General features: G+C 44.5%; 1 protein-coding gene across 5 annotated transcripts in view; it reads right to left on the reverse strand.

The window, feature by feature from the left end:
- The window catches only part of PDE1C (phosphodiesterase 1C), a 255,859-nt gene that overhangs the window by 44,378 nt on the left and 185,985 nt on the right, over positions 1-25,496 (reverse strand). For all 5 annotated transcript variants that reach the window (XM_033078935.1, XM_033078973.1, XM_033078964.1 and 2 more), the window contains 4 exons: positions 24,701-24,801; positions 22,276-22,404; positions 12,735-12,836; positions 11,496-11,616 (listed from right to left, as the gene is read on the reverse strand). In XM_033078935.1, the coding sequence (XP_032934826.1) occupies positions 11,496-11,616; positions 12,735-12,836; positions 22,276-22,404; positions 24,701-24,801 (453 nt within the window). The remainder of the gene's footprint in view (positions 1-11,495; positions 11,617-12,734; positions 12,837-22,275; positions 22,405-24,700; positions 24,802-25,496) is intronic.

Below are 25,496 nucleotides of genomic sequence, written 5' to 3' on the forward strand. Positions count from 1 at the left end.
TTAATAGTCGGGAGCGGCTAATATGTGAATAATTTTCTGACATTTACAACCCCAGACGTGCCAGCCAGAGTGCCGAGCCAAGCACCTGCCAGTAAAAGCCGGCATTTCACAATTGTCACAGTGTTACTGTGTTGCCCTGGCTCCCTGCAGGCAGCACGGGGGGCGGGGAGAGAGGCGGGAGAGCTCCTTCTTCCCTCCTCTGCCCCAGCCCAGGGGAGGGGGGGTGGAAGTGCGTGCCGCCATTGCCGCGGCTCGAGGGGGGGGGGGAGCCCTGCGCCGTCATTGCCGCGGCCCGGAGAGGATGGGGTGGGGGGCACCGCCATTGCCGCGGTTCGGGGAGCCGACAGGAGCCCTGCGCAGCCATTGCCGCGGCCCGGGGAGGGGGGAGGAAGTGCGCGCCGCCATTGCCGCAGCTCGGGGAGCCGACGGGAGCCCTGTGCAGCCATTGCTGTGGCCCAGGGAGGCGGGTGGAAGCGCGTGCCGTCATTGCCACGTCTCGGGGAGCCGACGGGAGCCCCGCGCAGCCATTGCCGCGGCTCGGGGAGGAGGCGGGGTGCTTTGTCCGCGCCCGCCGCCGGCGCCTCGGGCGCGGGAAAGCTCCGTCCCCGCCCGCCGCCGCTGCCGTAGGAGCAGGGGAAGCTCCGTCCCTGCCTGCCACCGCGGGGCAGCGCCGACCCGGGGTGACCGAGCCCAGTGGCAGCGGCGGCCGGCCCCGAGCGGCAGCACCGGGCTGGGCCACCTGGCCCCGTCGGCAGCCCCTAGCAGGCCGAGCCTGCACAGCCTTAGCTCAGCCAGTAAACCCCGCCCTCCCGCGGTTCTGTTACTAATTGCACGTGGGTCCTCGCTGCGAACAGCAGAGCGGCTTATATTCGGGTGCGGCTTATTTATGGACAAAAACCGAAATATTTGCCAACACCCAGAGATGCGACTTATACTCAGTGCGGCTTGTATTCGTGAATTTACTGTACATAAGTTCAAACATGCCACCAGCCCTCAGAACTGAAAATCCATTTCTAGCATCACAAGATGGTAGAAGATCAAGTGTTATAACCCCATATTTCTCAATTTTCCAGTTTTTCAAGTCACGTTTCAAAAGGCCCTTTAATTTAATTCAGTCACTCTATAAAATTACTTTATGTTGAGAAGACGTGTATAGGATGACGACATAGCTGCAGTACTCCCCACAGAGCATTCAAATTTAACTAGCCTGTTACTGTAAAATCATTTACTTAAATTAGTAGCGTACTATAATTGTGTTGAACTACTTGTTACTATTCTGACTAATGTCAAATAGAAGCTAAAATATTCAGGAAATTAAGCAGAGAAAAGCTTCTGTGGGTATAAGAAGACTTGAATTATATTTTTGTTAATACAACATACATAAAAGGGGAGCACAAGTTCTGTTAGGATTTTGTGTAGAACAACAATCAATAGTATCCTTCTATTATAGAACAATTTTGATTTATTTTAGGACCCTGATATACAAATATCAGGGTAAAACACCAACTAAACACAGAAATATTTCCAAATACAGTAATTTCATGACTATAAGGCGCACCCTTTTGACTAAAATTTTGGTCCGAACCCAGAAGTGCGCCTTATAGTCCAGTGCGCCTTATATATGGACAAAGTTCGGAAATGTGACAACCCTGAAGTGCGAGCCCGCAACAGCCCCGAGCTGAGCAGAGCCTGCCCGGCGGTGGCATCGGGGCAGTGCCAGGTCGGGGTGAGCCTAGCGACATCGGGGCAGGGCCACGGCAGCGCTGGCACGGGGCTAGCCCAGCGACATCAGGGCAGCACCAGCACGGGGCAAGCCTGGCAGCATTGGGGCAGCGTCGGCGCAGGGCGAGCCCGGTGGTGGCAGAGCAGCCCAGGCACGGGGGGGAAAGCCGGCGGCATCAGGGCAGCGCTGGCGCGAGGCGAGCTCACCGGCATCAGGGCTGCGCCGACATTGGGGGAAAGGGCCGGGGGAGGGGGCGGGGGTCCCCGAACTGCACAGAACTGCCAGAGCACCGGGGCAGCGCGGGGAGGGAGGGAGTGGGCTGCCGCAGAAGCCGCGAGCTGCGGCCACCCCGAGCCAAGCCAGAAGTGCAAGCCGCGGCTGCACCACAGTGGCCCCGAACTGCTGCGAGCCGTGGCGGCCCCAAGCCACCCTGAGCTGCCCTGAGCCGCGGCAGCCCCTAGCTGCCCGAACCGCTGGGAGCCGCAGCCACTTCAAACCGCACCTCGCCAGCCGGGGGCGGGTGGGAGTGCTGGGGCCCGCATAAGGAGAGGGTGCTTGGGGTTGTGTTTAAAGGCTACGGTAATCTTTGAAAAATGTTTGCAAATTGAGCACATGCCAGTAAACCCTGTGATCACGCAATTCTGTTACTAATTCGTTACTTTGTTGCTCACAGCACGGATCTTCGCTGTAAAAAAAAAGTGTGCCTCATAGTCCAGTGCGCCTTATATAATGTACAAAGTTGCGAAATTTGCCGACTCCCAGAGGTGCGCCTTATGGTCATGAAATTACTGTAATATTCCTTTACTGTGTCAGCTGTGTCACTCAGAAAAAAGCATTTCTCAATGCCAACTCATAATTATTCTCTAACTCCTTAGACCTACTAAAAGCCAGTGGCTCATTGTCTTCGAAAGGAACACCTTCCTGAAGTGCTCAGAGAGACACTTGGTTTCTGAGCTTTCTGAGCAGCTCCCTAATGGCCAGTTAAAGTACATTAGCAGAACTAATTAATTAAGGGAAGATGTTTGCTGGAAGAGATGCTCCTAGACGTTGAGTATAAAAAACTAGTATTCTAGTTAGAATCTTTCATGCCTACAGCATGGGCATAATTTAAGAACAATCACCTGGAAACATCAATGAGATAAGAAAACAAACAGTAACAGCAACAATATGAATACAAATTTGTACAAGAGAACAGCAAGTGATTCACATGCAGATGCTCAGCATGGAGCCCAACCTGACTGCTGTCACATTATCACAACCCAGAAAGCCCTTCCCCTGTCCCAGAAAAATTATGTGACGTGGTACAGAATAACCTCTGGGTCCTAGCCATGCCTCCTCTGGCTGCTGTGAAAATTACCCTGACCGGTTCAGAACCGGGACAGTATCTACCCTTTATTCTATACCATTTGCCTTGTGCCCAGATCCTACACTTTCCAACTATACACATATATACAGGAAAAAAAATATATGTCTGTATTTGTAAGCAATATTATCATTTTTGTAGTCAATGGTCATTCCTCCAAGATGCCCATGGAGTTCATTTAGTCCATGACTGTGGATTCTATCCATCGTAGGTGTCTTCCAGGGCAGAAGGGTTGGTGTGCTGTTGGATGGTTGCAAGCTGCATCAGGAGTTCACAACTGGCATGTCTGCATATCCATGGTCCATGGTGGTTATGGCATACAGTGGCAGTGTCATTCAGCAGCCAACATTATACAGTTCAACATTACAGACTGTTCTCACCCAAAAATCAAATCCCTTTGAGGTGTACATAATGTTTCCCCATCACTCTGCATTACACACCAAGTGCACCCAGATCCTTGAGCAAAACAATCCCACATTTGCTTGAGGCAGAACTAAGCCAAACTGTCTTTCCAAACGTATTCTCCATATGCACCACAGGGACTTTGTCCCCTTCTACAGTATGTGGAGGTTTTAATTGCATAGGGGGAGCTCAATTAGCAAAGCCTCCAGTATGGACTAACCAGATGGCCTCCACAAAATGTAGACCCCAATGTTTGAATGTCCCACCACCTATGGCTTTCAATATGGTTTTTAACAGTCCATTCTACTATTCAATATTCCCAGAGGCTGGTGCATGATAGTGAATATGACACACCCACTCCACACTGTGCTGTCTAGTACAGCTGTCTATGAAATGATTTTTAAAATTAGTCCTGTCTGTCTCAGTTCTTTCTGGGGTGTCATGTTGCCACAGAACTTGTTTTTCAAGGCCCAAGATGGCATTACAGGCAGTGGCTTAAGGCACAGAGCACATGTCCAGAGGTTGTTTCCACCACTGTAAAGACATAGTACTTTCTTGGTGGGTTTGAGAGAGTGTGATGTAATCAATCTCCCAGGCTTCCACATATTTATATTTCAACCATTGTCCTCCATACCACAGAGGCTTTACCCACTTGGCCTTCTTGACTGCAGTGCATATTTTACAGCTGTGCATAACCTGAGAGACAGGATTCATGGTTAAGTCTACCCTCAATCACAAGCCCATCTCCTCCCTGTTGTATCTCTTCCATGGTGACCTGAGGCATCATGGGCTCACTGAGCCAGAAATAATTCACCTTTATTCTGCCAACCCAGATCCACCTGAGACACTTTAATCTTGGCAGCTCAATCCATCTTTTCATTGTTGCTCTTCAGTAACCCAATTCTTGGGTACACTTGCATCTACATGACTTATTTTTACAAGCCAGGCAGCAACATCTGTCCACATTCTAACAGTCTGGATGGGTTTACTCCACACAGCCAACTGGTCTTTTTCCACTCTGTGGACCACTCCCAGAGACTTTTTGTTACCATCCACAAGTCAGTGTAGAGGCAGAGCGCTGGCCATTTCTCTCATTCAGAAAAATCTAAAGCCAACTGGACATCTGACAGCTCTGCAGCCTAGATCCACCTGTCCAATTTCTGCAACTCATCACACAAAACTCCATACAGCAGCTTTTGGTTTTCAGTACATTCCTACAATGCAGCAGAACCATCAGTAAAGAGTGCATATGACTTTTCATTTTCTTGTATCTGATTATATATGATGGGACCTCCTCAGCACATCATCTTTTCCTCCTCCAATTATGATGATAGCCTGAAATTTTTGCCTTGAGGTAAATTTGTGATTTGTGGTTTTGCCTTCAGGCCAATATCCCTGGGGAATTAGGGATCTCTATTTGAGTTTTCTCAGTGATCAGCACAAACCACTTTGCATGCATCTGAAGCATGATGTGTGAAAAGAGTTTTCCTTTTAAACATCCAGTCCAGAACAGGCTATCAGGGTGCCAGGAGGAGTTGTGCTTCAGTGACAATCTCTTCTGAAGCAGCTTGAATTTCTTCATAAACTGTCAGTGCCTCTTTTTCAGTTGAGATGTAACAGGCCTCATATCCTTTGTATTCCAGACGCCAGAATCCCAGGGGTTACCTTCCAGTCTCCAGGAAGGACCATGCTCCCTGGCTGCGGTGTACAGAACATTTTTTGCATTTTGTCCTGTCCTAACTGAGTCCATCACTCCCAAGGAATCTCCTGTTTAATTTCTTACAAATCTTGTTGCTGTTAAGGACCCCACAACATATTTTTCTTCAGGGTCATTTGATAGAGGGAGTTTACCATCTGACTGGTATCTAGAATATGTATCCTTCAAAAACCCACAGTACTGAGGAAAGTTTATGTTTCCTTCTTGCTGGCTGGTGGAGACATAGCTGCTCTTTTGTTGACCATATCCACTGGAATCAGATGATATCCATCGTACCATTTTACTCCTAAAAACTGATATTCTTGGGCAGGTCCCTTGACTTTGCTTTATGGCAAAATTCTCGTTCAGGAGGATGTGGATTACACTCTTTTTTCCAAAAAACTCTCTCTGTTGTGTTGTGCCACACAATAGTGCCATCAACAGGTTGCAGGTGTTCTGGATCACCCTCTTCAAGTTCAGTCTGGATCAGTCCATGGCAAATAGTGGGGATGTGCTTCCACTCCTGGGGCCATCAGTTCCAGGCATATGGGACAGCCCTTCAGGTAAAAGCAAACTATGGCCTGCACTCTCTTGACAAAGAAATGGAGAAAAATGCATTAGCAATGTACAGTAATTTCATGACTATAAGGCGCACCTTTTGACTAAAATTTTCCCCTGAACCTGGAAGTGCACCTTACAGTCCGGTGCACCTTATATAATGTACAAAGTTGCGAAATTTACCAACCCGGAAGTGCGAGCCCACAATAGTCCTGAGCCAAGCAGAGCCTGCCTGGCGGCGGCATCGGGGCAGCGCCAGGCCAGGGTGAGCCTGGCAACTTTGGGCCAGCGCCAGCGTGGGGGGAAAGGTGGCAGTGGCGGAGCAGCCCGGGCGTGGGGGGGAAAGCCCAGCAGCACAGCCCGGGCAGGGAGGGAAAGCCAGCGGCACCGGGGCAGCGGTGGCACGATGCAAGCTTGTCAGCATCGGGGCAGCCTGGGTGGTAGGGGGAAAGCGCGGTGGAGCGGCCCGGGTGGGGAGGGAAAGCTGGCGGCATCAGGGCATCGGCATTGCGGGGCAAGCTTGCCGGCATCAGGGCAGCGGCAGCGTGGGGCGAGCCCGGGGATTGTGGGGTTCCCGGCGCGGCACGGGGTACCCAGTGCACCAGGGGTCATGGGGCTCCTGGAGCTGCATGGGGCTGCCGGAGTGCCGGGGCCGTGCGGGGAGGGAGGGAGTGGGCTGCCGTAGAAGCCGTGAGCCGCAGCAGCCCTGAGTCCCGCCTCGCCAGCTGGCGCCAGGGGCGGGCGAGAGTGCCAGGGCCTGCGGCACAGGGAGGGCACTTGGGGCTGCGTTTAAAGGCTATGCCAATCTGGAAAAATGTTTGCAAATTGAGCACCTGCCAGTAATTCGTTACTTTGTTGCACATGGCGCAGCTCCTCGCTGCAAAAAAAAGTGCAAGCCGTGAGCTGAGCCGCGAGGGGGGGCGGGTGCGGCCAGCCCTCGGCCAGTAGCAGCCGCACAGGGAGAGAGGGAGCGGGCAACGCCGTGCCGCCCCGTGCTGCTGACGGTCCCAAGCCGCGGATGGCCCCGAGCCACCCCGAACTGCCGCGAGCCTTGGCGGCCCTGAGCCATTCTGAACCACAGCAACACCGAGGTGTGAGCCATGCCTGCCCCGAGCCGCGGTCACCCTGAGCCCCACCTCGCCAGCCGGGGGCAGGCGAGAGTGCCAGGGCCTGCAGCATGGGGAGGGTGCTTGGGGCTTCATTTAAAGGTTACACCAATCTGTGAAAAATGTTTGCAAATTGAACACCTGCCAGTAAACTCTGTGATCGTGGGATTCCATTACTAATTCGTTACTTTGTTGCACGTGGCGCAGATCTTCGCAGCAAAAAAAAAGTGCGCCTTATAGTCCGGTGCACCTTATATAATGTACAAAGTTGCAAAATTTGCCGACTCCTGGAGGTGCGCCTTATAGTCCGGTGCACCTTATGGTCATGAAATTACTGTACATGGTGGCACCATTTTGCTGCCTTGGACTCCAGATCCTCAAGTTCCAACATGTCCTTCAAAGCAGCACTCAGTGGTGGAGTGACTTTGCTCAGGATACAACAGTCCACTGTCAGTCTCCACTGGACTTATATGGGGCACTGACCATATGGGGCTATTAAAGGGTCAGTGAATCTTACTGACCACTTCTTGGCGCTCCAGTTCAGGAATCATCTCATGGATGAGGATCACAGAGTCTGGTTGGAGCAGTATTGTTGATGATGCCCTGTTGTGGTAGTGATTGGTACCTGTTGTTCTTTGACCTTCACCAGTCCCACAGCAGAAGGGTCCTTTGAGAGACCAGGCAAGGTGCTCAGCTCTGTCTCCACAGCAGCTAACCAAAAGCCCAACAATGTCCTCTCAGGTTCTTGAAATACCCTCTCCTAAGTTAATCTATGTGAATGAAGTCTTTGGGCTGATAAAATGGAATAATTTTGCCATTCATTCCCAATCAGGTTCACCTCAGGTTCCAGTCCTGTCAGCTGTTGGGAACCTCTGTCACCCCAGGTATAGAGTTAGATTCTGCCACTATAGATCTTGATGGCATCAGGGTACACTGTGTGCCAGTGTCAAATGAAGCCTTATGCTCTTGCAGGTCCGATACACAAAGCCATCAGATCCACACAGGCCAATAAATCCGGCTGTCACATTCCTCCTGCTGGAGGCAGAGCCCCTGTAGTTCTAGTCATTGTAGTCATGGTTCATGTCTTGTAAATATGGACTGGATGTGTCCTTTCAAGAGGATCAGAAGTAACATTTTATTCCATTGTGTCTGACAACTTGCCCACTGAAAACTGGAGCAGCTTTTATCCTTGAAGAATTTCCTGTGATGGTTGTCCTTCCTCTCAATTCACACACTCGTGCTGCTAGGGCAGAGGTGGGTTTTCCATGCAACTTTTTCATGTCTTCTCTGTGGTCAAGTAAAACTGGATGTTATATCATGGTGTGTACCCTTTCTCTTGAGTGAGTGCATGCTTCCAATAGACTGTGGTCCATATTGGAGGGGCACAGGACATTTCCTCTCTAATATGCTTGAATCTTTTGAGTCTGTCCGCAGTCAGGAAGGAAAAAAATATTTCATATTGCCATAGTAGTGTAGTCACCTGCATCCCTCTTTGTTGCATTTCTTTAATTGACATCAATGCTAACGGGTTGGTGTACAACAATGGTGTGCTGCATTCAAACTTCTGCCACAGATTGTGTAAGCTGGACCTGATCTGAGTCTACAAAGGACTGCTTGTTATTTGAATCCTTCTAGCTTACCTCCAGCACAGCTAATTCTCTCAGGTACTAGATACATTTCTCTACAGCTTTCCCCCTGCTTGACCACAATTCTAGAATATACTTGTGAGAATTTATACCTTTCTCTCACACTTGATGGGAGTTGCTCCAGAGGCTAAGAGTTTCTGTCCTCTTGCCAATCCCTTTGTCAATGCTCACATCCCAGGACAGGGATCCCAGTTGCTTGGTTTCACTACCAGGTTTAGGTACCACAACCTTGTGAACAGACCAAGCAATGCAGTGACCAGTGGTTCCATACATAGTAAAACTAATGCTTAGATCTAATTTGTTTCCAACACTCCGTGGCCATGTCTGTTGTTATCTCAACTCTCTGAGAGTTTGACACAATGGGTGCCAAACTAGGCTGTTTCGGTGTAGAAATGGTATTCTTCAATTTAGTGCTCCCACCAAAAACTCTAAACCACGTTCTGTTCACTTACTCCTCTCTTCCCCTTTCCCTCACCCTCCCACCGAAGTGGTCTGGAGAGGACAATTAGAGGCACAAAAGGTAAAGATTAGCAACTGAAATAATAGTAATTGACTGGAAACAGCTATGAAATAAGAAAGTTCAAGAGAGAGGAAGTGATTCACATGCAAATGCTCACTGAACACCATCCCAACCCATAAAACAGCCCTTCCTCCATCCCTGGAAAATAAAGTGAAATGGAATCAAATAACCTACAGATCCTAACCATGGTGCCTCCTACTGCAAAAATTAGCCATGTCCTGGCCAAAACTAGGACATCAATTTGTGAGCAGGGTGTGTGTTTTTCTTCTAATGTCAAGTAGGGATGTACTCATTGATCTAGTACTAAATAAGTTCAATGAATACAAATTCATGCTTCATGATAAGTTTAATGGTTTTCCTGAAGAGGAAATTAATACTGCATCTGAATTTGGAATTAGAATACAAATTTTATATACAGTTACATCTAAAAGTGTGGTTAATCATCTTACAAAACTGAAGTAGAATTTGTTGGCTGAAATTAAAATACTCTTAAATATGAAAAATAATAGTTTTGTCTTCATTACATGTGTAAAATAAATCAAAACTTGGAGGTTTTGTGGTCTCACATCTTACTATGAAGTACAGTAATTTCACGACCATAAGGCGCACTGGACTATAAGGCACACCCCCCGAGAGTCGGCAACATTTGCAACTTTGTAGATCAAAGTAACGAATTACTGTCAGGTGCTCAATTGCAAACATTTTTCAAAGATCGATGTAGCCTTTAAACGCAGTCCCAGGCGCTCTCCCCGTGCAGCAGGCTCCGGCAGTCCCGCCCGCCTCCGGCACCAGCTGGCACAGCTCACGGCTCCTGGCTCCCACCGCGCAGCCGCACTGCATCCTGGCTTCCCCTCGGCCAGCGCCACTTCTCAGCGTTTTCCCACAGCACTTTTTCGCCGCTTTTTCGCCGCTTTTCCGCCGTGATTTTCACCGCTTTTTGTCGCTTTCCCATGGCGCTTCTTCGCCGCTTTCCCATGGCGCTTTTTTGCTACTTTATGGAGCTTTCCCATGGTGCTTTTTCAGTGCTTTCCTGCGGTGCTTTTTTGCCGCTTTTCGACGCTTTTCTGTGGTGCTTTTTTGCTGCTTCTCAGCACTTTCCCACAGTGCTTTTTCGCCGCTTTTCGGTGCTTTCCCGCAGCGTTTCTTGGCACTTCCCCGCGGCCGCGCCGCTTCCCCCCGCTTCTCCCCAGTTGGCGGCTGCGCCGGTTCCCGGTTTCCCCTGCCTGGCGGCCATGGTTCCCGCAGTTCCTGACTCCCCCCACATAGCTGCAGTTCCCACGCATTCCGGCTCAGCTCACAGATCGCACTTCTGGGTTCGCAAATTTCCGAACTTTGTACATCAGATAAGGCGCACCGGACTATAAGGCGCACTTCCGGGTTCGGGGGAAAATTTTAGTCAAAAGGGTGTGCCTTATAGTCGTGAAATTACTGTAATCTTAATTCCCTCACAAGTCCTTGGCAGTCATGTATTTTAACACCTCTAGTATAACTTTGAGCTATAGAAGCATAAATATGCACAGATTTCCCTAAAATTAATGTTGAAATCATCCTACTTGCATGAGCCTCTTGGGTAGCAAGACGGAATCAGTTGCAGGTATGAGCTATCTGCTTCCACCCAGTAAAATGATTATTGGTTTGAAAAACTAACCAAAGAATTAATTTCAAAACAAATTTTTGCAATATCCTTGTAATAAAAAAATGGGATGGGGGTAGGGGAATTACTGGAATGCCTTTAAAAGCAGATAGCAATTTTTTTAATTGACAGAACTCTTAAGGAATTGCCATATTTTTCCCTTTTGCACTTAGATTTACTATAGAACATGAAATTATTGGACTTTGCAGGGAAAATAGGCACTTATGTGGTAGCACTGCTTAGGTTAGTAATTCATACTGGAGAAAAGTATCCTATACACTCCTTAAGCGATCTGTTTGACTTTACCTTTTGTTTTTTAATTCTTTAAATGCTTTTTATTAATCACTTGAGAACCTTGAAGCCATCACACAGAACTCACTGATTTGTCTAGATTTGTGGGTTTGTCGACAGGTGGTCCACTATGAACTATAATTTTGATCAGTACACTTCTTTTAAAGTAAGGCAAAGTAAGCCTTTTTCACATACATCACAACAATGTAAATAGAATTCTGTAAAGTACATCTACACAAACATGGTTTTGTGGCTCTGGAGCTAAGTAGAGTGACATATATTCCATCTTTTCCTAATTTGAAAGTTGTATTAGCTGCCCAAATTAGAATTTCTACCATGTAGATAATGTTTATAGGGAATGTATCAGACACTAGCTTCCTAAGAGGCATAATAACCAGTGCTAATGGTGATGGAGAAAGCTTCATATCGTTTAGAAGGTTCTTAAAAACATCAGAGAAAAAAAGCAACATAACTGTGTTAATATTTTCCTACTTCTTTACCCAATCCTACATGCTCTCTCTCAATTGCAGAAAAGAAAATAACTTCCCTAGCTTTACCTGTCTGAAGAACTCCTCTAGCAGAGACTTGGTCCAGCGATGATGGAGATCCCAGGCCTTGGCTGGATGACTGATATCTGCTGTATGCAATAACAGGGATAAGGCTTTCGGCTTGTCAATTCTGAAAACCCAAAGGATCAAAAAAATTAATTGTCTGCTCTTGCAGGGAAGAACATCAAAAATCAAAATGCAAAAAGAAATATTGCTCAGCAGATTTCCAGGCTTTCTTGTCCACACTAGTAGTCTTGGAAGAGTTGCTCTGTTCCCCATTTCATCAGTGCTATATTTTATGCAGCTCAGAAGAGAAGATGGACCCTACCATCCCACTGTAATGAACAGTGGGGACCTCTGGGGCTCTGACAAGTCTACAGAATAACTGATAAATGTTTCACTGATAGAAAACTAGTGTGAGTACAGAAGGGATCCCTGATTTCACAGAAAAAAAATGATGATGATTTCTTATGACCATAACCTAAGAGGCAAGCCCAAGAACCCTGTAAATAATGCTTTCTTGTTATGGGTGTTCTCCTTTTTTAATTCCACTTTTTGGCTATCCAAAATGGTTGAAAGAGTTGTAGCTTCTGAGGGGATAAGGTGGCTAGCCACACCCTGCTCTGATACAGGTGTAATTCTGATATAGGTGTAATTCTGATACTGGTATAATTCTGGGAGGCTCTGGACATAACTGTGTCCAGTGTGAAAAACAGACCATCACTCAGAGCAATTTTGAAGGAATCTTTTGGAAAGAGCTGTGGACAAAATATTACAGCTCCCAGTGGCATACTGGGAGGAAGAAAAGGTTTCTACCATACTGCTCCATCTGTTACTTTCCAGTCCTTTCCTCAGTGGATCTCAAGTTTTCATCTGTTCTCTGGTTATGAAGCAGGCCCCTTCCAGGGGTGACAGTTGATACCAGTCATACTCAATTATAGAGGTCACTCTAATGAATCATGTCCTTGATGTTACCCACCAGGTAACATCAAATGCCCAGTGAGGCTGGTCCCAATAATGGTGACATTTGAAAGTTTTGGGCCACCAGCACAGAATACAGATGTGCATATAGGCATGTGCCCATCCCTTCCTAAGTGAATTAATTCAAAATTCAACAGCAGAAATAAAATTGCTGTCAATATCAAAGAAAAAAGGGCCTCTGGAGAGGTACTTTTGAAGTTAAGCACATTGGCAAAGCACCAGTTGAAATGCAGCCCCCTCACTGCCCTGTGTTGTGAAGTGACTCACCCTTCTGGTTGCTGCAAAGCATTCTTCATAGCTTTAATTTGCTGGAAGTGACAGGACATATCGGTAGCCAGCACCATCTCAATGACTAGAGCTCTAAATTCCCTTTTGGATAGCATCCCAATGAGAGCAGCAAGGAAAGAGAAGCACAAAAACCAGCATCAGACACACTCCAGTTTCTTTTTGTTATCTGCAAATTATTGACAGCAATGCTTTTGTATGTAACTTTATTCCTCTTTCAGGGATGGGGAAGAGGATGAAGGATTTTCTGACAAACACAGAAATGGGAGGAATGCAAATGAAGTCAGGTGGTTAATCATCGGTAAGAGAAATATTAGATGTTTTCTGAAGAGCACATTAGTACTCCTTTTTCAATTAAGCATAAACTTCTTAAATTGTTTTCTTTTCTAGGGCATTCTTAGAGGGAAGGGAAAAGAATGTTTAAAGCCTCAGAGTCAGGTAACTTGATTCCAATGGTCAATACGCATGTTTAAACTTGAGTCATATGATGGAAATTCGCCACATTAACAAAAAATCACCTAGTATATATGTTGTATATATGAAATAAAGACCTTTGAGAACCTGCAGTACTTCCCAGCTATTATTAATTCAAACTATTCCTGTATAAAATTTTGTTAAACAAACTTGCTGTCCTGGTTTGGATTTTTTTTTTTTTTGGACTAGAGTTAATCTTCTTCTTAGTTGGTACAGTGATGTGTTTTGGGTTTAATTATGAGAATACCGTTGATAACACACTGATGATTTTGTTGCTGATAAGTAATACTTACTCCAAATCACAGACTTTTGAGTTTCCCATACTCTGACAGTGAGCAGGTGCACAAGAAGCTGGGAGAGAGCAGCATAGCCAGGACAGTTGATCCAAACTGGCAAAGGCATACTCTATACCACAGAACGTAATGCCCAATATATAAACTGGAGCCAGTGATCACTACTTGGTGATAGACTAGGCATCAGTCAGCAGGTGGTGAGCAATGGTATCATTCATCACTTGTTTCTCTCGGATGTTATTTCTCTCTCTCATATTTTCATTACTCATAATCATCACCATCATCATCATCATCATTAGTAGTAGTATTACAACACTAGTTTAGACTCCAGTTGAAATTTCTCTGAATATGATATGGATGTTCTAACCAGTTTAAAAATACCAGAATGTTCTGATCTAGCATACAATACAAATTTCTTTTCTCCTTCTCTCAGTTCAGGTCTATACAGATTAACAGAGCAATGAATGAGACATTTTTATGAAAGTCTCATGAAATCTATTTTGATGATTCCTCTCTTGCCTATAGTAGCTGCGCTCAAATTCCAGCCCCAGGCCACCACTGTATACAGACCCATGGCTGCTGTGCTTACCTAGTCCCTTGGGTGGCACATAATGATGTTTCACCACCAGAGTTCTACAACACTGATGGTATCAACTGGCCTTGGTCTTTGGTCTTCTCCCCCTATAACCACCTCCTCTTCCCAACCCATAAGTACAATCAGTTGCATAGTTAACAACATTCCAAATAATTATATGATGGATGATTCCACCCCCGTCTCCCCCCGCAGTCCCAGCAGCACAAACACCTCTGTTAAAACAACCAAGAGAGAAGAACCTGAATGCATAGAAATATACTTTTACAAGAATAGAGTGAGATAATGCTGTGGCGGGAACAATTAATGCTGGGAAAGAGCAGACCTTTCACTACATTCTCTGGACTACACACTCCATCATACTGCACTGCATGGGCTATGCTCTGCATAGTTTACTGCACTATGAATACAAAACCAAAGGGCTTCAATCAGGCAAATGAGTCAGTGCGTGCTGTGCGAGAAGGTACATATGCTTACAAGCACACAGATACTGCTTTCCTTTCATAAACATAAATCTGGAACATGCACATTCTCTGACCTCTGCACATATTTCAGATCATCATTTTCTCCAAAACAGAGACGAAAAATATTTCAGAGATGGTAAAATACAAAGGATTTCACTACTGAAAATTCTTATTTGTCACTTCAAATAACAGACATCACAACAGCATGTAACTTTGAAAATTAATAGGCAAAAGTTATGGGTAAGGCATGGAAGATCTCAAAAGATGAAGATTACAGTAATTTCACTAATACAAGCCGCACTGAGTATAAGCCGCATCTCTGGGTGTTGGCAAATATTTCGTTTTTTGTCCATAAATAAGCCGCACCTGAGTATAAGCCGCTCTGTCGTTCGCAGTGAGGACCCACGTGCAACAAAGTTGCCAAATAGTAACAGAACTGTGGCAGGGCAGGGTTTAGTGGTTCAGTTCGGGCTGTGCAGGCTCGGCCCGCTCGGGGCTGCCGACGGGGCCGGGTGGCCCAGCCTGGCGCTGCCGCTCGGCGGGGCCGCTTGGGGCCGGCCGCCACTGCCACTGGGCTCGGTCACCACAGCCTGGTGCTGCCCCGTGGTGGCAGGCAGGGATGGAGCCCCCCTCTGCTCCCACGGCGGCGGGTGGGAACGGAGCACCCCGCCTCCTCCCCGAGCTGTGGCAATGGCGGCACGGGGCCCCCGCCGCCTCCCCGGGCCGCAGCAATGGGGGCATGGGGCCCCCCCATCTCTCCCCCGGGCTACTGCAGAGGAGGAAAGGAGAGAGCTCTCCCGCCTCTCTCCCCACCCCCCGTGCTGCCTGCAGGGAGCCAGGCTCCACCCACGGCGCAACAGAGTAACAATTTGTAACAATCGCGAAATGCCGGCTTTGCAGCTGCTCGGCTCGACACTCTGGCTGGCACTTCTGAGGTTGTAAACGTCAGAATCTAATTATTCACATATTAGCCGCTCCTGAGTATAAGCCGCATTTCCGGTTTGGGAGCCAAATCGTAGTCAAAATGGTGCGGCTTGTATTCGTGAAATTACTGTATAAGTTTGCGCATTTGGTGTTAAGTTGATATAATGCTGAAATTCATTACGGAGCAAATCAAAGATAGATATTTATCCATTTCTTGGTTTTGCATCTGAGTCAGATTAGAGCCTGGGATACACATACGTTATTTTTGCTCTGACCATCTTCACCACTTTGTTTCTGCAATCATCTTCAAAGTCTACACTACATATTATGGTGCTGCATTCTGCATGCTGCCTAGCAGCTCTGGCTAAACATACCCCAGAAATATTTTACAAGATGTGTTTCCACTGAAGTCTCTTGACTATATTTAATTATTCTAATAATGCACAAAGAAGCCTGTTAATTTTTTACATTACATACTTTCAGAGTGATCTGGTTATTATCTGGGCTAACTTCTTTCTATTAGAGAAGCACAGTATATAAAAGCAGAGGAAAAGCAAGTCAACTGAAACAGTTTCCTTTTTTTTTAGAGAAATATTTGACAAACTCAAAGAAGAAATGAAGTAAGAGAAGAGGCTGCACTACTTCTAAATATCAATACATTGCTACTGTCCGAAAAAACTGTCCGAACCATAGCACTGAATGTTTAGGCTTTATAAATATTATTATTGACATACGGTAAACAGGCAGGCAAATTCAGCTCTCTCTTCTTGTTACCAGTGAGACAATAAAGTCAGATATCCCCCAGGTATTAGTGCATTATCTTTTTTCTCCTTTATTCTACAGTATTCAAATACAGTTTTGTATTTGGGAAGAAGTTCATGAAGAATAAATGTTAATTCATTTAAATACTAACTGTTCTGAGTAATTTCTTCCATAACTTGACTTCAGAAAAATTGTCCAGGTCTTTAAAACATAGGTAACTTAAAACCGTGTCCAAGAAAAGAAGAAATAGTGCAAGTTGATGAAAAAGGGAATATGATTATGCCCCTATAATCTGCCTACTATATAAAACTTGTAAGTTTGGACACATTCTTGGGTTAATCTCTTTGAGAAAGTCACAAATGCATCATGTTAAGTATTCACAAATGTGGTCATATCAGAGCATTCTCCAATAAAGATAGCTTGCCTATCAATTCAGACCCAAGAAATACCCTGGAGACAAGCTTCCATTGGCACTTTAAGAACTACATCTATCTCCTATTTTACTCCTCGTCATGTGGCATCATGGTATCAGGTATGGTAGGAATATGGAAGAGATGTCCTGAGATCTCCACAATCCACAATGGTTTTCATTAAAGGAAAATAACAGTGCTCTTCAGTACTTCCTCCCCAGCTACATCCCCTCTCTCTCTTTCTCCTAAAAGACGGTAAAAATCCAACTCAAAGAACAGACAATCCTCTAAAGATTCAGTCTGCATGGTGGCCTTGACAAAAAAGGCATGAGACAAAGTGAAAGGAAACTAGGAAAGAGCAGAGAGGTAGCACCTTCTTCACACACTTCCAAAGCCTGTATTGACTTCTGTCTCCTGATGTGCCCTGAAAACAAAGAAGTGGAGTGATACTGGTTAAATAGGGGCACGCTGGGATCTGCTGTCACCATGGCAGCACAGACACAGCAAACCATCACTAGAAACACCATCATAACCTTCTTTCAACAACAGCATGATTTCCGTTTGCAGACTGTTGTTTACTTACTGTAGAAGAAAGAAAAGCACCTTCTTTCCTCCTTCACAGCTCTCAACAACTTTTACACAGTTCAGGTTACACGGGAATCATCTGACAGGGAGAGGTACCTACACAACTTTCACTCTAATCATCCTCTCAACAGCCTGTAGACATTATCAAATCAGTCCTGCCTTGACTAGAGCCACAAATGATCTGCAACAATTCTTTGTGCAATGACAGGGTGGCCCTGCCTTCATCTTCAACTATCCATTTGGTATCTAAGGCAAGGACAAGCCAGGGACAGCAATGTCCCATAGGCCTTCCTGTTTTCAGACTAAAAACCTCACCTCCAGGGCCCAAGGACCTCCAATCCAACAGACTCCTCTCATCACCCCTGCACAGAAGCTCAGAGGATGCCAGGTTCTCTTCCCTCTGCCCCTCTTTGCTGCTTTTGGGTGCTTTGGCAAGACTAGCTAGTAAGCAATTAAAAAAACAATAGTAAAAGTACTCCACAAGTTTTAAAAAAAATAATTCTAGTATAATGCTAACTTAAAAACTATGGAAAAAAACCAAACCAAACCAAACCAAAACTGCTTTCCTTCCTTATTTGGCACTTTTGAGACTGCAAAAGCCTCCTGTGTCTCATCCTGAACTCCCCAGAACAGGAAGGACACTGCTATACTTGGTGTGGGCCTGTTCCAGCACCTTTGAGATGGTGAGCAGCTGGGGCACATGGCACATGAGGGCAGGCAGAGGGACCTGCTGCTGCATTGTGCATTTGGGAGAAGAGAAGGCTCACAGTTGGGTCTGAGCAGTGAGCTTCCAGTACATTTACATTGATTCCCTGACCCAATACCACATAGAAAAATTTCATGTTTTGCTCCCACATGTACTTCACTATTGATAATTTTGCTATCTAGAAGAACAAAGGCCATAAAAAATTTAAAATATAGCAAACATAATTTCCCCTGCTTGCATCTGCACTCTTTGTAGTAGAATACAATGTATGGGAAAGTGTAAGCACATTTGGATACAAGTATTCTTTGCCAATGTGCAGAGTAGTGGCACTGCATCTCTAGTTAATGAGATGTGGAAGGAAAAATGCTTCATCTAAAAGGTAGAAATCAAACACAGATGCAGAGCTTTGCTGTGAACACTATCTCTACAGAAAAAAAAAACCAAACTTCTGTGAATTCCAGAGCTCCTCTGGCATTAAGGTCTTTAACCTCACAGTCAGTAGGGAGCAGGCCATGAAGTCAACTATCTTTTTACATCTTGGTTTCCAATCAACAGCTTTATTTGGTTTGTTCCCTCATGGAGCCATGGAATTGACCGGCAGGTATCCAGCACAGCTTACAGCGGCCCATGCTTGCAACAATCCATGGAATATTCTCAATTGACAGGTTTGGTGCACCTCAAGGAATTCATTATCAAATTTGTTCTGAACTTAAATAAAACATAGGACTTTCTGGTATACTTTGTTTTGGTTTAGGGGGTTTATTTTCAGCTGGTTTTTTTTTTTGGTTTTTTTTTTTTTTACTTTTTAGCCTGCTAAATCTTTCTCTCCTCTTAGAGCAAAAGATGCTCAAATCACTCCAACTCTTACTCATGTATTTTCATGTCCTTCCAGTTCTCTCTTTTTTAACACTTGCCTTGTTTTATTGTGCCCTGAGACAGAATAAAAAACCCATTCAGCCTTGGTGCATCAGAGGCTAAAATGAAATAGCAGTCATTCATTCACACGTGCTCTTTTTCAGCTAAGCTGGCTTACATAGAAACACACAGACAATGAAGCCTGCTAACAGTGACAAGAATTTATAGAAGTCTTAAATAGGAAAACTTATTGCACAGTTACAATAGTTACATCTCCTAAACTGATCTATGCAGCTAATTTTGTTCAGTCAAAATCTCAGCAATTATTACAGAAATTAATAAGAAAACACCACATTAAAAGAAATTTCATCATTGGCTGATTCTCACTAAAGGTATAAAAGTCAGAATATGCACATGCCCATCCTGAGTGCCTAGGAAAAAAATTTTAAATGAAAATTTTACATGATCCTGCAACCATATGCACACCATTATTTATGAAAAAAAGAAGCATATGACCGAAATCATTAAAAAAAGTCATGGTTACTCACTGCAATCTTGAAACAATAACAGTGATTGACAAGGAGGGTTCAGAATTATTTGAGGGACAAATCTCCCAGCAGCTTTACTGAGAAAGTCGGTATTGAATTCAAAGTTACAGTAAATTCACGGATACAAGCCGCACTGAGTATAAGCCGCATCTCTGGGTGTTGGCAAATATTTTGTTCTTTGTCCATAAATAAGTCGCACCTGAATATAAGCCGCTCTGTCGTTCGCAGCGAGGACCCACGTGCAACAAAGTTGCCAAATACTAACAGAACCGCGGCATGGCGGGGTGTTTACTGGCTCAACTAAGGCTGTGCAGGTTCGGCCCGCTCAGGGCTGCTGACGGGGTCAGGTGGTCCAGCTCGGTGGTGCCGCTCGGGGCTGGCCACTGCCTCTGGGTTCGCTCGCCCCAGCCCCGCTCCCGTCGTGGCGGCGCCGGCCGGGCACGGAGAGCACGCCCCGCTCCCGCCGCGGTGCCGGCCGGGCATGGAGCACCCCCTGCTCCCGCCACAGCGGCGGAGGGCGGGGGCAAGGCCCCCCCCCCCACCCCCCCCGAGCCACGGCAATGGCGGCACGGGCTCCCCCCCTCCTCCCCGAGCCACGGCAATGGCGGCACGGGGTCCCCCCGTCTCTCCCCCTGGCTGCGGCAGAGGAGGGTAGAAGAGAGCTCTCCTGCCTCTCTCCCCGCCCCCTGTGCTGCCTGCAGGGAGCCAGGGCAACAGAGTAACAATCGCAAAATGCTGGCTTTTACTGGCAGGTGCTTGGCTCTGCGCCCCGGCTGGCACGTCTGGGGTTGTAAATGTCAGAAAATTATTCACATATTAGCCGCCCCCAAGTATTAGCTGCACTTCTGGGTTTCCACCAAAATTTTTGTCAAATTGCTGCGGCTTGTGTTCGTGAAATTACTGTACTTCCCGAAGTTGTACTCCTATACAAAGCTAAACAACTCAACATTTTCCATATATCTTATTTATTCAGTCTTTATTCCCTAATTAGATGATAGAATACCAAAAAGTTATAAAATCCACATAGATACATAGGATTGCAGATCATCTGATCTTCCTCCCCTAGTAATGTGAAAAAAGGAGCCAGAGGTCAACTCAGAAAGGTACTCAAGAATTTATATTCCAAAAAGCATCAATCAGGATTTTTGCAGAGGGAGACTTATCAGTCTAAATAAGTGAAGTTTAATTTGGGCACATCTTATTAGCTGCCCAAAGCATCCTTCAGTACTGAGGGTCCTACTTTTGATTCTAGAATGGGGAAACTCTGGGTTTCTTGGGTTTTATTTTTCAACACCTCAGATTTTGCTGAAGTCAGTTTACAGTGCTTCCCAAATGTTTGCCTATGGGATTTCATAATGTCAGTCAAAAGCAAAAGCACATAGAAATCAGAATGTTTTGGAATTATGGCACTTCCAGACAATGCCCTTTATTCTGCAGCACTGCTTCTTGATCACCAGCTATAAAATCATACTTGAGAGAAAACCAATAAGCTATCTAAACCACTGAATATTTTTGCTCAGGCAGTTACAATATTTTTTAAAGGGATGGGTTAATCTTTGAAACTTTGCTTCTAAGCATATTGCATCAATAGAACACATATATTGGCACTACAGAATCAATGAGAAGTATCTGAAACTGGCTTTGATTCAATCAAAAATTTTAAACAGTTTAAAGCTCAAAAGCAGACCATTTACCTCAAGTCAGTATCTATGCAATGAAGTATACTCAGTTAGCTGCTCCACTAAAAACCATGGCTTTTCCTTAAAGACAGTGGCTCTAAGGGCCATGAATCTAGTCACTTAGTTCTTTAAGTTTCCTCACCAACATTAAATGAAGCAGTAATTTTCTGCCAATATTTGACAAGGCATCTGTACCTAAAATAGATTTTTGACATCTCAGTGGAGATATTTTCTTTCTGTTCCTTCTTGCTGCCCACTATGACACTTTTCTATATATTGGCAGATAGAGTTTTCAGGACACTCCTCCACAACACTCCTATTGACTGAAACCAGCACTGTAAGTTCCTGGTGTTTGACTATAGGATCACATCACTGACAACAAGCTGAAATCAATAAGCAACTCAGGCTAAACAGATGAGCAAGCAGAGCCTTCACTGACCATCTTGGTAGAAGTCAGCCCCAGAAGCAGGCTTATTTCCCCACATTTCTATTAAAATTAGATTAAACAACTCCTCAGCACTATGTTACATTTAAGAATATGTGTAAGGCACTGTATATCACATAGGATTTCATAAGTTGCTTCCTCTCCCATGAAAAAGATCATGGGGCTGGATCCTTCCTGTCTAGCACACTAGGCTATTTTTAAATTATCACCCCTTTAAATTCACAAAACCCCATAAAAACAGAAAATTGTCATCACTTTGAACTGTCTGCTATTAGAAAGTTAATAATGAGCACATATCCTTTTTTGGCACATAAATCATATATTTCATGAGGCTTATTTTAAATTCTGGCTTCTTAAATCTCCTAAGCACATGTAGTAGGTATATGCCCCCTAGACTGGATTATGATTTGCAATAAGCCCCATTTATAATTTCCAGCCAGGAAGTGTTAAGTAGATAAAGGACATACTTATGCTTTAGGACAAAGAAACATCAGGCTTCCTCTACACTCAATTACATGTATACAAAGAGTGTCTCTGTGATACTTAATAATTATATGGGAGTCAATTTGTATACTATAGCCCATTGTCACAAAGTCTAGTCTCACTATCAGAAGTGAAAATTGAAAGTAGGAATAAATAAGACAAACACCTTTTAAAGTTCTACATCAAGGAGCATAGAAAAACTAATATGTGTTATACAATAATGCATATTGCTATTCAAACAAGGTAATACCAGTCTATGATGATGTTGCAATATTCTTAGGCAGTCACTATGTTAATTTTTACCTCCAATCATCCTTTGAGAGATTAGATAAAATATTCATCTCTTCATCATCTTGCAAAAGACGATATGCCGCACTAACATGGTGATTTTCGAGCACAGACCGATCATTATATAGAATGGCTGAGTCTGACCTAGCATTTAAAAGAAAACAGGAAAAGTTGTTTCTTCACTGTGTAAAGACGCTCAGAAGTTTTCATTTGATCAAATACAGCAATTAAATCTATAGAACAGACATGAGCATTTTAAGAGTACTTGTAATACTTTGTTAAAGAAATCCAAAGAATATTTCAAAATCTATTTCACCAGATGAGACTCACCTAACTGCCTTGTTACATACTTGAAAACAAGTGCTGAAAGCTGTGAGAGATGTGTAAACTTGGAGTAGAACCATGAGGCTTTTTCCTACTTCTTATGTATGTGTCTCTGTTACTAAAATCTGACTGCATCCAGGTAAGAAATTTCAAGATGTGACCCACTACTGTTTCCAGAACAGCAAACTGGCTGTAAGCAAGATATAACTCACCTGATTTCTGGCATCTGTGTGCTAGACTATGCTGTCTGGAAAAGCGATTTCCAATGGGATCAAGTAAGACCAAAGGTACTTCACGCCTAATTTTAAGCCCCAGAGCAGATATCTATGATTGATGAATGGGTAAACTAGTCTGAAGACAAAGAAGGTAACAGTAACAAAGGGTGAGTATGTTTTGTTACAGTTCTCATTCACATCTGCTTCACAGCGGGCAGTGTATATTTTTATCCTCTGACACTTCACACCATCTAATGTTCAATGTTAGAAAAATTACAGCAATTTCACGACTATAAGGCACACCGGATTATAAGGCGCACTTCCGGGTGCCGGCAAATTTCTGAACTTTGTCCGTATATAAGGTGCACCAGATTATAAGGCGCACTTTTTTTTGTGCAACAAAGTAACAAATTAGTAAAGGAATCGAGCGATCGTGGGGTTTACTGGCAGGTGCTCAATTTGCAAATATTTTTCATTGATTGGCGTAGCCTTTAAATGCAGCCCAAGGCACCCTCCACGCGCCACAGGCCCCGGAACTCCCGCCCGCCCCGGCATCAACTGGCACAGCTTGGCTTGCGGCTTGGCTCGCAGCTTGGCTCGAGGTTCGGCCCCCCTGTCTGCCGTGCCTTGCAGCTCAACCCCCACGCCCACCACACCTCACAGCTTGGCCCCCCCGCCTGCCGCGCCTTGCGGCTCAGCCCCCCCGCCCGCCTTGCCTCGCGGCTCAGCTCGCTGCTCTCACTTCCAGGTTGGCAAATTTCCAAACTCTGTCCGTATATAAGGTGCACCAGATTATAAAGGCGCACTTCTTGGTTTCAATCAATTCTAGTCAATAGGGTGCACCTTATAGTTGTGAAATTACTGTAAATTACAACCCTCCTTCCTCGAATATTTTTGTAAGTATTTGGAAAGTACAGCAGATCCCTAATTCCTGTATGCGTGAAATTGTAAGAAGAGTAGTGTGGCTTCATCCAGAATAGAGACAGAGAATTCTTTCTACATTCTCTGTCTTTACTGTGCACATGTGTGCTTTATCCTAGAAACCATTACTGATGCACAGCACGTTTCAGCTAACACACTACAGATGTCTATTGTAATTACAGATATGCAATCTAATTACAGCACATCTTAGAAAAGTCCAAGTGTCCACTGTCAGCTGAGGACATTTAGACATTTGGGCCTTTCTACCAGTATACTTTTATTGTCAAAATAATATACAGACATTAGATGCCTAATTATCACTGAAACTAGAGTCTTCATAATTTTTGCACACTTCTTAATTTGGTTGCCATCTTCATCTTATTTTCTTCTTTTTCACTAACCTAAAAGTTTTATAAAATACACTGTCTAGTTCGTCATCAGTTATTTACGTTCTAGCAATTTATGATGCTTTAAAAAATTATTTCCCTGATTAGGTAGTGGTAAGCATATCCCCTTGCTGCAGGTTTGGTTTTCCACTCAAGTAAAAATAATATGTGTAGTGTTCATGTTCACTGATGAATGCAACAAACACAGCTGAATACCTGATTTACGCTGATAATGTTTGATTATTCAAATTCAACAAGGAGAAAAAATTGTAAAATTACAGGATCTCCTTCAAAACTTTATCTTCATCAAAATACATCATTCTATACTGCCATTTGTCTTTGAAAACTTTACATGGAAATATTTTTGGAATTTTCTTTTTCCTGGTTATTAATGCTCATTAATTTAGAATATATGCATTCCATTGTGAATGTTTGAACAAGAGAAAATTAAATGTAACCTGAGAAAGTGAACTTTCCACCTGTAACACTTGAAAGCAGACGTTTCTGCACTTTTCTAAGGTGGCTATGCTGCTATTCTCCAAAGGTTTCTCCCTCTATTTCCTGACCCTTCATCATGATTTACAGTGGCCTCACCGTGTCTGGATGTGAAAATTGTTGGTGGTTCCGGTGTGTTCATAGTCATGTATGGCAGCTGCAAAAATCATAGCGAAGATCTCCAGCTCTGTCAGCCAGTGCTGAAAAGATATTACAGTACAATCAGGTAAGTTCTCATTTTCTCAGGCTTTTGTCTTCTAAGGTAAATTATTTATCCTCTGTTGACAGTCAGTGTTACATGTCATTACACTTCCCCTGCAGTCTGCCAGATGTTTTAAAGCAAATTTCTTTGGTTGATACATAAAAGCCAAACCAGTGTTCATCCTGAGCCTTCATCTAAATAAACTGAACTTCAGCAAAATTGTTACAGGAGCTAATAAGATTTTAAGGTAGAGCAAGGGGAAGCATGCCCTTCTGAAAGAGCAATGCTGAAGAAGAGAAACAAGGAAAAGTCAAGAAAATCAAGGTTCATCAAGGGGAACTTGATGATAGATATGCAGGTAAACACATACCACCAGAGTATGTATTTTCAGTTCAGTTTACCTGAGTAGCAGAGACTCAGGTACAGAAGAATGTCACTATTTTCCAGAAAATTAAAAGTCTTTGGTAATCACTGAATCACGAGGAGAACAAGGAAAATAACATCAAAAGATGTACATTCTGTTATTTATTTATTTATAATTTTTAAAAACACTTGAGAAAGCCCTGAAGTTTGTGGGAATTTCCTAATTCCCTAGTCAAAGTCATATTTTACAATGCTTAAGTCACTTTTGCCTTAGATTTATAAATTATTCATTATTCATTATAGATGGTTTTAATGATTTTTTTCTGAGTC

This window comes from Catharus ustulatus, chromosome 1, assembly GCF_009819885.2.
Source record: "Catharus ustulatus isolate bCatUst1 chromosome 1, bCatUst1.pri.v2, whole genome shotgun sequence".
NCBI classification, from domain to species: Eukaryota; Metazoa; Chordata; class Aves; order Passeriformes; family Turdidae; genus Catharus; species Catharus ustulatus.